This window comes from Diadema antillarum, unplaced genomic scaffold (genome assembly GCF_040938485.1).
Source record: "Diadema antillarum isolate AM-2024a unplaced genomic scaffold, OU_Dant_1.0 seq00000870_RagTag, whole genome shotgun sequence".
Taxonomy (NCBI): Eukaryota; Metazoa; Echinodermata; class Echinoidea; order Diadematoida; family Diadematidae; genus Diadema; species Diadema antillarum.
The window spans coordinates 310365-322871 of record NW_027271736.1 but is presented as its reverse complement, the minus strand read 5'-3'; the positions used below and the strand labels follow the sequence as shown (position 1 = coordinate 322871).

Here is a 12507-nt window from a genome sequence, read left to right as displayed (position 1 = left end):
TGTCATGTCACTTTCAGAAAATCAACCTCCCGACTTTAGGATCCTTTTGTGGTAGCTAGTCACATATATACACACATACATGGTGCTAAGACAATGTACAAGTATGCAAGAAGAAATGAAGGAAATTTTCTGTTTTCTTAATCTGAGATTTGCTGAGAATATTACTTGAACTCCACGATTTTGTCGCTGTTAACAGTGATGATCCATGTACAGTTCTGGTCGTTCCTGTACTCAACAATGTGGGGTGGAGTTTGGATGACGCCGGAGTCACCGGTGAAAACACCTCCACAACCTACAGGAGAAAGTAGAAGCAATATATGTGTCATATCAAATCTGTGACAAAAACCACGAAATGTACACTGTAATATAAGCCTGATAAATCAACATTCCCTTGTTTCTTTCTAGAACTCTCTCGAAATAATGATACAGCTGTAGTAATGTTCCCTTTTTGTATAGATATTATTACTGTATGTGTGCTTTATTTAAATACTGTATATCATTTTTGGATGGCCCCTGAGATTTTTTGTATGTGTGTGCGTGGTTGGAGATGTGTGTATAGGTGTTTGAATGTCTGCACGCGCGCGCGTGTATTGTATAGTTATTTGAGTTTGCGTGAAGAATTTGAGATATAAAGGTCAACAATATCATAATATGAGCTCCCTCGTGGAGACTTAGTGAGCTCCTTTGTGGAGACGTACATTTTGACCTCCCTCGTGGAGACAATATGAGCTCCCTTGTGGAGACGATATGAGCTCCCTTGTGGAGACTTGGTATAACTAATATTCTTGTTTATATCCCTAGATTTATAATCTTTTGGTATATATTTTATGTTAGTGTTGTCTGGGGTAAATTATTTGTATGAGACTCCAATTTTCTCTATCTCTTCTTTCTTCCTTTAAAATAACAACAACAACTCTTCAAATGACTTCGAAATATTGTGCCAAAAAAAAGAAAGAAAGAAAGAAAGAACATATTCAAACCATTTGTAATTTCTCTATTTTCTGTTAAAAGAAAATCATAATAAATTGAAAAGGAAGTTATAACTGAACTGAAGCTCACTTTTAACAGTTTTTTTTTTCCTAACGAGAAAGCTTGGTGGTAATCCAGATATCACTCTTTCAGATGACGGCTGCAAAAAGGAGAGAATTCTTTGTTTGCTTGTGTGCAGTCAAGTAAGAGTCTGCTGCTTTTGCACATGTGATTCTCCAAAAAAAATCCCACAGATACAGCATCATCATCACACTCCTACACTATATAACAAATTATGATGAGTAATAGTAAATAAGTTTCAACCCTTGACATCCACACAACTTTTGACCGAGGTCAATACGTTCCTTACAACCCACAACCTCTTGCGATGTTAGATCCAGAGATGTACATGTATCAAGCACATAGTGGCGGTAGTGTACTCACTGTATCCCACAATGCAGTGCAGCAATGACAAATGTACGTCATACACAGGCCTACAGTTTCAATTCGAGAACTGCATGGTGTATTGTGGTGTTAAAGGGGCTGTACAGTACTGGTTGAGGTGGGGATTCATGGTTTTTACATTCCTAAGTGAGCTAATGAGAAACCTCAAGAATATGAACTATAAAAGAGCATGTAATTTTAAGAAGGATTCAACATACATGTATATTTGATGAAAATTAGTTTTCAAATGGCTGAGATATCAAAAAAAAAATGATGATAATAAAAGACTTCATGCCCCAACTTTATCAGAATCTCATTGTTTCACCTTGTTTTTGGATATCTTGGCCACTTTAAAACCAATTTTCATCAAATAAACTTTTGATACCCCTTAGAATTGCATGCTCTTTGACATCTCATAGAGTGGTTTCTGAATATCTCGCAAAATGTTAAAAGCTAAATCCTCACCTCAACCAGAACTGTACATACCCTTTCAATCGTAATCAGGATACCCATAAACACATACATTGTATTTGAACAAGTTGCTTATCACGTACCTCTTATTACATTATTTTGTGTTACAAGTCCCAGCCACCTTATTGTACAGTTACTACACGTATAAGCTGTTATTTTTGAGGGGGTTCAAGTTTTGCAAATTTCACAAATCACAGCTGGACCACGAATTTTAACTCTTTGATGCTATTTCCTCCCACTTCTCGTGACGAAAAGAGCTTAGAATGTACTTTAGAAAACATCCAACAGCCAATGAACAAGACAACATACAAGAATTGTACATTATCACTTTTATGTCACCCTGGCACTTTTAATACATACCATATTCAAAGCTGAGCTGAAATCCAGTCCCCTGAACACTGCCATCAGTGTAAAAGTTGACGAAAACAGGACCGACAACCTCAAAGTCTGATGGAGTCGAGGTGCCACAGTAGGTGCCCACCAACGTCCCCTGGGCATCAGTGCCAGCGTACACCCTTACTCCATCATAGGCACAAGTTCCATGGGCTGCCAGATGGTGAGGAAACATTAAATCTTCTCTATAACATGATCATCATATTCTTTATCAAAAATTGAAATCAGCCAACTTCACATTGCCTGGTTATTACTGGTCGCAGGGAAAAAGGATTTGTGCATGTAAAAAAAAAAGAAATGCAGTTAACGTACTATTACCACGTATTTGGTGGGTATTAGCCAAACAATATTTTGATTAATCATACACATACATACGCAAATCTAGCTTCACTGATTGAAAGCTACATACTGTTTAACTGATGGTGGCCATATGTCAATGAAGGCCATGTATTCAGCAATACGATGTACGAAACCGAGACTTACACTCCACATCAAATGGATCCTCAAAGTTCAGCAGAACTGGAGTTGTGGCATCAAAGGTCAGCTTGTAGTTGCAGTTTGCATTGTTGGGATACAAGACGTTGGGATAGCCTGGGGAGTGAATACTGCCCTCATGCACCTCTCTGAACTCAACACCGCATTCTGTCATAAAACACAAACACACAGACAAAATGCAAAAATAAAAATTAACTTCATAATGTTTTTGTACCAAATGATTTTGCAGTCTTTTTCTCATTTTTTCCCCCTTCATCCTCTAGAACAAGAATGATTTCTGCAGCAACAATGTCATCACAGACATCATTCCTTTAATAATAATAAAAAAACACATCAAAACAAAATCTGATAATACATGTACTATACTAATTCATTTCATGTTACTTGAACCAAGGACAATTGTTGCCACTCATTTACTTTAGAGTTTTGACTTCTGATAATAAATGTATCTTCTTAAAAACTTGGATGACAGAGAATGTCAGAGATGGATAGTGAGGTGACAGCACATAAATGTATGTTGAGTTTAATATCCAATGTCTTCATACTCTCGTAATCTCTCTTTCAAAATTATTTCTATGCTTTATATTTTTTGTGTGTGTGTGAACAATATTCAACAATTAGAACTCTTTTCACGTGGTAAACGTTGCCCTGTACATTGGATGTTTTACTGTTGTATGCATGCTCACAAAAGGCTCGATATTCACTGAAGACAAATGCATCATACTGGACAAATCTTTAGGAGATATCGGTTCAATTTCACTAAAGTGACAAGAATATTGACTAGTCTGAAATATGTAGCTTTAGCCCAAGCAAGAAACAGGTAGAAAACAGGTGGAAACATGGGTGTAACATTGACAGAGACAAGGCATGAGAGACAAAGGGCAGTGTGCTCCATGTTAACCGGCTCTCTATCTCTCACCTGAAGTCCAGGTGGCTTGGAAGCCCTGGCTCTGAGAAGCTGCATCACTCCTGAACTTGACTGTGACAATCCTGTTTGTGGAGGACACCCGGGTGGGGCTGGATGAAGAGGTGAAGGTTCCCAGGGAGGGGGCGTCCTCGTCATCTCCATCAAAGAACTGGTGGAAGGAGTGACAGGACAGAAGTGTGTTTTGGACTCACAGGTTTAATAGCTATATCATGCTGCTGACTGAAAGCCCTGAATGGCTGTGAGCATGGCGATATTTAGTTTGCAAGTTATCATGAGTTTAAAAATGACCGATTGACAAAAACAGCTATCAGTTCAAGTATATCAATTTTATGGGACAATTAGCATCTACTTATGAAGAATATCAATTTTATGGGACAATTATATCAATTTTATGGGACAATTAGCATCTTCTTATGTAGAATATCAATTTTACGGGACAATTCACATCTACAAATGTAGAATATCAATACTATGGGACAATTAGCATCTACTAACAATGACTGACTCATAGTAATGCCCACGAACACCACAGAGATAACACTCCTGTGGGCCAAAGTCCACGCCCCATCGCCTGCTACTGAGGTGACGTGAATCACAGATAAATAAGTCATTACCACCATATCACTTTCTACATACAGGCCATCATCTATTGTGATAACTGACTCTAGCTCCAAGGGGGGAACACACATGCTATTGTGCAACCTTTTCTACATCTAGAGATATGCATTATCAGATGTAGATGTGAAGTTATCAACAAACAAACAAACAAACAAACAAACAAACAAACAAACAAACAAACAAACAAATAAACAAATAACTTAAACATGCCTGACTAATGCATGTTCCTACAATTTAAAGACCAGCCAATATCCAGCAACCCTCCCCCCACAAAAAAAAGAGCAATGTATGGACTGTATGCATCTTTCTCATACTTGCCTTTCCCCGTTACAAAAAACATCAAAGAAAAGGCACAGTCATTAGTACAGTTGTCCAGTCATTATATCTACATGTAGGCCCTACTGAAAGGACAGTAGATCTTGTTATTAGTGCAAATATGTAGCAAAAATTGATCGAGATGCTCACATCCGGCGGAAAGTATGAAATTTTGCATAAAGGGGTATTTTGGGGCGCTGATTAAAAAAATTGCCGGATCCAAGAAATCTGGCCACGGTGTCGGCCGCCATTTTGAATTTCAATATGGCCGCCGTCACAAAACAAATTTAAAGATCCCTATCTTGAGTTTTGAATGACCTGTGGCACCAAAATTTGGTACACAAGAGCGTTTTGACATATTGAATGTGATGATAGATTCATTTGAGGTGTCTGACAAACATCGAATGGCCGCCATTTTGAATTCCACTATGGCCGCCTCAACGAAATGTTCAAAATCCTGAGTTCTCGAGTTCTACGTGGTGAGTGACGCTGAAATTAGGTGCAAAGAAGTATTTTAACATACCGAGTTAAAAAATGGACTAATGCGATGTGTCTGACAAATGCAATGCCCGCTATTTTGAATTCCAATATGGCTGCGAAGACAAACACCACGACTATTAACTTTCACGGGCATGCCAAAAAGTCCTGCAAAAATAAAGCATAACGCACCTTTCATTGACGTTACAATGTAAATACAGCAGCGCGCACTCAATCAGTTACAAACGCGCTCAATCTGGTAGCCTAATTCACAAACCCGAGAAAGAGATTTTCAACACTCCAACATGGAAATTATGTAGGAAAATTCAAATTGACCGCCGTGCAGCTTGTCAGACGAATCAAATAAGTCTGTTATTGAAGTAATCAAATCACCACGCTTTTATGTATCAAATTTCAATGGCTCATGTCATTCAGAACTGAAGATAGGGATCTTTGACGGCAGCCATATTGGAATTCAAAATGGCGGCCAGCTGGATCCGGCAATTTTTGAAAAATCAGCGTCCCAAAATACCCCTATATGCAAAATTTCATACTTTCCACCGGATGTGAGCATCTTTTTCACATATCTGCCCCACTATGTGTGACATCAATGAAATCTACATATGAATCTGATTCCTCAGTCAATCATTCTAGGATCTGCAAACCACCACTACAGATGTATGTATTGTTTTACATGAAAGGGAAGAAATATATTACATCAAAATAGAAAAGAGAGAGATTACAAATACTGTTCCAATCACCTCCACAGTGTCCCCTGCACCGATGCCAAATGTTGGGTTGAAATCGAGATTGATGTGGTAAGATTCCTCCGTATAGAGAGTCCAGATACACTCGGTGTTGGCATCATAGCTTTGTGGGTAGTTTGGCGTCTTGATGACTCCCGTGGAGCTGTGATAGTTTCCTCCACAGCCTGAGAAAGCGAGAGAACGGGCGCATTGTCAGAACTACATCACATACTGTATGGGAGGACTTTCCTCAAACAATCTGTGTACTTTATCTCTGATACAGGTACAGTCACACAAGACAGGAGGCATCATAGTACCTATCATGTGACATAAACATGGACATGACTGAGCAAGTAATACAAGTCACCAAGTTAGTAACTCAATTTGACATTACATGGTATGTAATTGATTTTCTCTAGCCAGAAATGCTTGACGCAGAAACATACTTCTCAGTAGGATATAATACAATACGTATATATTGCTGACTGTTGATTGCTTTTCAATTTACTACTAAATAGAATGACTGTGTGTGAACCATAGAGTGAAAAGACAATGCACAGACATACAAATCTGAACTTTTTGAGTGACAGTATAGAAACTCAACAATCTATCAATACTCTCTTTACCGAGTACTTTGTTTTTCACATTTAACTTTTCCCTTTAATGGTAAATGATACAATAATTTACAGAATATGACCTTTCATCCTTTTTACACTAGTGCATGTACATGTATGTAATAGGCAATTGGCAGTATACTACTTAGTACATAGAAATAAATCTTTGGTACAATCCAGCACAGATTTTCTCAAAGCTTTGATTGAATACATGACTTTCTCTGAAGACCACATGGTTTCAGTAAATATAACAAAACCTACCAGAAGTCTCTGTTGTCCAGACCATTTCAAAGCCTTGAGCAGATAGACTGATGTCTGTCACAAACGTAACAAAGAGCATGTTTCCACTGGATGTCATGGCAGGTGGCGCTGTGCTGCCACAATATGGGGTCTGGCCAGAGATCTGCGGAGAGTTCCAGAAGCCTCCATTCCGCACCGACAAGTAGTCATACTGGCAGTTTTCGTGCGTCTCGATATCAAAGGCGGTGAAAGAGTACTAAAGGGAGAAATGGAACCATGCATATTTAGACAAGGGCAGATGCACTTGACAGCAAGTTTTCAGATGAAAATTACAGGAAGATTTCTGAAATCACTTTCCTCTCACATCTGCCTAGTTAGACTGTAACAGATGATTAGAAAAGATCACCGTTATTGGGTCTGTCACAGAAAAGTGAGGCTTTTGGTTTGATAACAGCATACCGCTGCATGTTTGGAAGTCAAGTTAGCTTCGTTAAAAGGCACCCTGGTCTTACATATCACAATGAAAATGTTCTTGCTCAGATGTTTCTGAGCAAAGTGCTCTGGTGCCGGTTTTAAGATGAAATTTCAGACCTTGGTACCTTTCCACCTGGAGCACAAGTAGGCACAGCTCACAAGGAAACACATACTGATGAAGACGAGTAGAGGTTTAAGTCTGATGTAATGTCTATTTTCACCATGACTGTTAATCTCTGATCTACAGAGCAGCAGCAGCTCAAGGCTTTTGAGAGTCATTTTGTTCCTGTGTTAATTCATCCTTTTACCACATTCTGTTTTCTCTTAGATATGTCTTCAATTAAACATTAAAAAGACTAAGTTATTAGAATATGATCTAATATATCACCTAACAACCCAAAATTCACCATACTTGAAAAAACAAAAAAACAAAATAAAATACTAGTTAGCTCTATTCATCCGGTGTAGTTATTGCACCATGTTTTTGTAGCACTTTTCAGCATTTTTAAGAGATAAGCACATCAAACTTAATTGACTGGAATGAATGATGATTACATTAAACAGTATAATAATCAATGGGGCTCAATAAAGATGAATGAAATCAGCATAGGACCTGACAAGGCCCAATGAGGATTGAATGAAATAGTGTAGTAGTGTGGATGCTGTCTTCTTTCTTACCGTGATGGTCTCGCCTGCCGGTGCCTCTATCCTCCACACACAGTGGTCGTTGTGGTCGTAGGGTTGGGGATAGTTTGGACTTGTGATGACACCATTCGTCCCTGTCACTACACCACCGCAGGCTATGATGTCAAAATTTGAAAACAGATAGGATATGCTCAACGTTTTCTTGCCTTTATCGTTAATTCATTCGTTAATTCATGACAGTCAAGTGCTAAACACAACAGTGACAGAAGTCAGAGTATTGAATATCAAATATTGAATTACCTCTGAGTTGGTTGCCAAATTGGAGAATAAAATCACGATCATCAAAAACATTTGACTAAATTGGCCTTTGACAACATCACACTTCAAATTAACTCTCCCATGGGTGATGGATAACTCTTTTGTTATTTCTAATAATCCTCTAATTAGGAAGAAAACAACAACAAATCAATAATCCTCAGAATTTTTTCAAGTACTTAAAAATTACCTTTAGGTAAGGTACAGAAAGACAACAAAGTCAGTGGATCGTATCACACCAATACCACGCTCAAATATGACAGAAAAAGAGTGTAGTGCAACTTAAGGGATTTTCATAACATTGCAACAGCTACTAATGGGTCAGACTCCCGTTTTGAAAATATTAGCATGTTCTACCTTCCATCATTTCTGCAGTATTCCTAAATAACAAACATATTCCACCATGCATTGACAGTTGAAATGTTGGATTATGAGATGGCATTCATACAGTGGCATACCTGTCACCAAGGACTCAATAATTTTAAATAGTGGCTTGAAACAGTGCATGATATATTTGTTTCATATCCCTCTCGAGAAGCTTAAAAAAAATCAAACATGTAAAATCTTTAAATCACATTTGAATATTACAGCATAGATGCAATTTACAGTGAACCATAATGATACCAAAAGCACTTTACACATGCTATCGATGCACAAGAATTGATGGATTGCCTACGTATGATGACATTCGTGTTATGGATACACTATGCCAAGAGTGTTGTTGTGGCATAGCACATTCTTCTCCTTTGACAGTTTGTTTTTGTTTTTTTTTTTTTTTTTTGGGGGGAGGGGGGTGTTTTCAACATCAAAGCAATGTTATGTTTGGTCACAAATGGAAAACGCTATGTACTGTACATTAATCACTTGAAAGGATTTCATTAATGACGATAACATTAAATAATTTTATGGGGAAATTCATCACAATTTCAAATGTCGTCTACAACATCCCATTCCACTTCTCTTGCACCCTCGTTGCCCTGGAAAATACTAAAGTAGTGATTGATGACATCCAGCCGTATGGCACTGTGAGGCACTGAAATCTATTCTGAAAGGTGCTGCACCAACACATCTGCCTTGTACCTGTAAGAATCTGATCGACATATCTGTATCTCCACCTAACCCGGTCCCTATTCCTCTTCTTCCTCCCACCCCCCCCCCCCACGTTCCCTCCCCCCACCCTTCCTTACTGGGACTCACAGTCCCAACCTCCTGCTCTACTGAAATTGATATGCTGAACCAATCAGAGCACATTCTCCAGTGATGATAACATAGCTCCCACCTGATGCTTCATACTGCATCCTGAAGCCGAGTCCTACGATGCTGCCGTCGGTTCGGAACCTCAGGAATGCAGTCTGGAAGGGGATGAAGAATGGATCTGGGGTCTGGGTTCCGCAGAATCGCACAAGCTCGACACCACTGTCATCCACCCCTGAGCATAAGTTGAGATGGAAAGGGAAGATTAAAATGAACAAGACATTGTTACATAAAGTGCTATAGCAGCATTTACTCTTAGCAAGCAGTGCATAGTCATTTGTCAGATGATTTGTTAGTTCTTTCTTTAACCTTTTCTTTGCCAATGAGTCAAATGTGCACAACTTTTACACACAAACCTATGAGCAGGTAATATCACGAGGAATGCAGAGGGTTAAGCGAGTAAAATGGATTGTTTAATGAATATGCCCCTGATAAAGTAAGAGATGGAACAAAGGAAGAATATAAGATTCTTGAGATTCCTCTGAGAATGCATCATACAGTGAACTCAGGGCACGAAAAAACAAAAATGGGTTGAAGTTATTATTTTTTTTTAAATCTTCACAAAAGTGCCATAATTAATATAATTAATTGATGAAAGCACAATAACTCTTTATGTGACACACAGATTTTCTGACTGGGAAAATAGCTGCATAGTGTTTATCCCTTATTAGGTACATATACATACAGTAAATATGAATCATAAAATCAGTATTACACACATTATATTCTCCTTATGATGTTTGAAAATACACATGTTTATCAAGACTAAAAGCAAATGGAAAATATTTCAGAGGAATCGATCAGGTTTTGCTCATATTAGTGATATGTTACATTTATATGAAATCTCGTATTGTGGTGGGTCATTTCTTGATAGACTGATGCACACATAAGTTCAGAGGGATGTTTTAGTTCTGGTTGAGATATGGATTTAGGTTTTAACTCTTGGCAAAATAAGTAGAAACCATTTATATGAAATATTAAGAGGCATCCAATTCTGTAATTTCTAAGCGGAATCAAAAGTTTATTTGATGAAAATTGGTTTTGAAATGGCTGATATACCCCAAAGCGAAGAGGTCCTAATAAAAAGGTGGGTCTCAGCTTTTATTAGGACCTCATTGCTTTTGAATAATTTTGGATATCTCTGCCATTTCAAGACCAATTTTCATCTAGTAAATTTTTAATTCCTCCTACAATTGTATGCTCTTTTAATATTTCATATAAATGGGTTCTAATCATTTAGCCAAAAGTTAAAACCGAAATCCCCATCTCAACCAAAACTATACCATCCCTTTAGAAGAAAAGCTACATACGGAACATAACAATACAATAATTAAACAACAGCTGTGGAGAGACAGTCAAGCATATTGACTTGATGCATACATGCACTACAAACAAGAACCAACCAAAAACAATAATCCAACAATGCTTACCCTCAAACACCTGCAGGTAATCATACACGCACGTCGTGTGCGTTTCCAAACCGAAGTCGCCAACGAACGAGAGGTATATGGAGCTGTTTATGTTGACAGCATTACCCAGAACCCACTCGCAGTTCAGGTTGTTGGAATAATTTGCGAGTCCATATTGGGGGCTCATGATGTATCCAGATTCTCCTGGGCTAACAGTCAGCTGTCCACCACAGACTGAATTAAAAAAAACGAAAATAAAAAAACAGGAGACAAAATACATCCAAAGTCAAAGAACAAAAATGAGCACATGAAAGAGAAAATGAGGAAAGACATGGATACAGGAAATGAGGGATTTGTTGAGATCAGAAGTTTCATGCCAGGATGAAAGTAAATTAAAATTGAATGACATAGTGGTATCATAATAACAATATGGGCATATTTACCAAGGATAGCCTCATAAGCATTGGTACTGGCCCTTTGTCATCAGAATTACCCCCAGAAAATAGAAAGTATATTTAAATCAGCTCAACTTTTCATGCTTTTTATCTCAATGCCTACCCACAAATTATCCAAAAACCATCCTAGATTTAGGTTATAGAACCACAATACTGACAAATAATATCTTCAGCATTCTGGTGTTAACCACATTCACATATTCATATAATAAGACATTAACACACCCATCAATCCGGCTGGATGATTCTCCCTATACAGTCTGTGCACAATTGTTTTTTTTCAAATGACATTTTTTTCCTCTAGCAATGTTTACAGTAGTTGCTTATGCCAACTCAGAGGCTAAACCATCTCTCACAAGGTCTCTTTACCTGCCCTCTCTGTTTTTCAAATTAGTTTGCAATGACAGTAACACAAACAGTAAGCATGAACGTGGGCATAATTCAACATGGGTCAATGAATTTCATTTTAAATGTGCTACAACTAAATATGCATCATGAAGTACACATAATAGGTGTTCATATCGTCGGTTGAGAATGATAAGGGCGTTAAGTTGCCGCTAAACCCATAGTGTTCTGGACAACTTAACGCCCTTCTCATTCTCAACAGACGATATGTACTTCATCCACATCTCTTTAGACTAAAAGAGCAATACAAGCAAGAAATTGAAAAAAAAATTCCCTTGTGTGAGTATGAATTTGCACCTTTCAAAAAAAAAAAAAAAAGGCCCCAAACTAATCTTCACAGACTTGACATTTGAAATGCATCAAGCAACATGCAATACACACCTGATGCATCGCTTGAGTCGTAACGAGCGGAGAACCCGCGTCCTGACACACTGCCGTCAGTTCTGAAGATCACCTTCATTGTGTTGCCACTGGAGGATATGGCATTGGGCGTGGTGACACCACACAGTGTGTCCAGTAATGGTGCATTGTCTCCCAGGCCATTATACACCTGACAGGAGAATGATCAGGATTTTTTTTTTGTGTGATAAAGAATGCTTTTTCTGTCACATTCTCAATTCTAAAACATGCAAATGACACACAAGAATTTGTATTCAAGAATGTCTCCAGTATGGTGTGTTGTCTCCAGGGCTACTATACACCAGACAGAAGAATCAAAAGTTATTTTTTTTAATGATGAATATTGCCTTTTCTGTCACATTTTCAATTTGAAATGACTTACAAGAATACTCTATCGTGTGTTTGCTGGATTTTTAATACAGGGCTGTCAACCTGTACGGA

General features: G+C 38.1%; 1 protein-coding gene across 1 annotated transcript in view; it reads right to left on the bottom strand.

The window, feature by feature from the left end:
• LOC139740623 (cubilin-like) overlaps positions 1-12507 on the bottom strand; it is a 113483-nt gene that overhangs the window by 18267 nt on the left and 82709 nt on the right. The window contains exons 47-56 of the mRNA XM_071651206.1: positions 12049-12217; positions 10829-11041; positions 9424-9573; positions 7863-7984; positions 6732-6966; positions 5872-6041; positions 3692-3848; positions 2761-2919; positions 2245-2430; positions 166-292 (exon numbers count right to left, since the gene is read on the bottom strand). Coding sequence (XP_071507307.1) covers positions 166-292; positions 2245-2430; positions 2761-2919; positions 3692-3848; positions 5872-6041; positions 6732-6966; positions 7863-7984; positions 9424-9573; positions 10829-11041; positions 12049-12217 — 1688 coding nt within the window. The remainder of the gene's footprint in view (positions 1-165; positions 293-2244; positions 2431-2760; positions 2920-3691; positions 3849-5871; positions 6042-6731; positions 6967-7862; positions 7985-9423; positions 9574-10828; positions 11042-12048; positions 12218-12507) is intronic.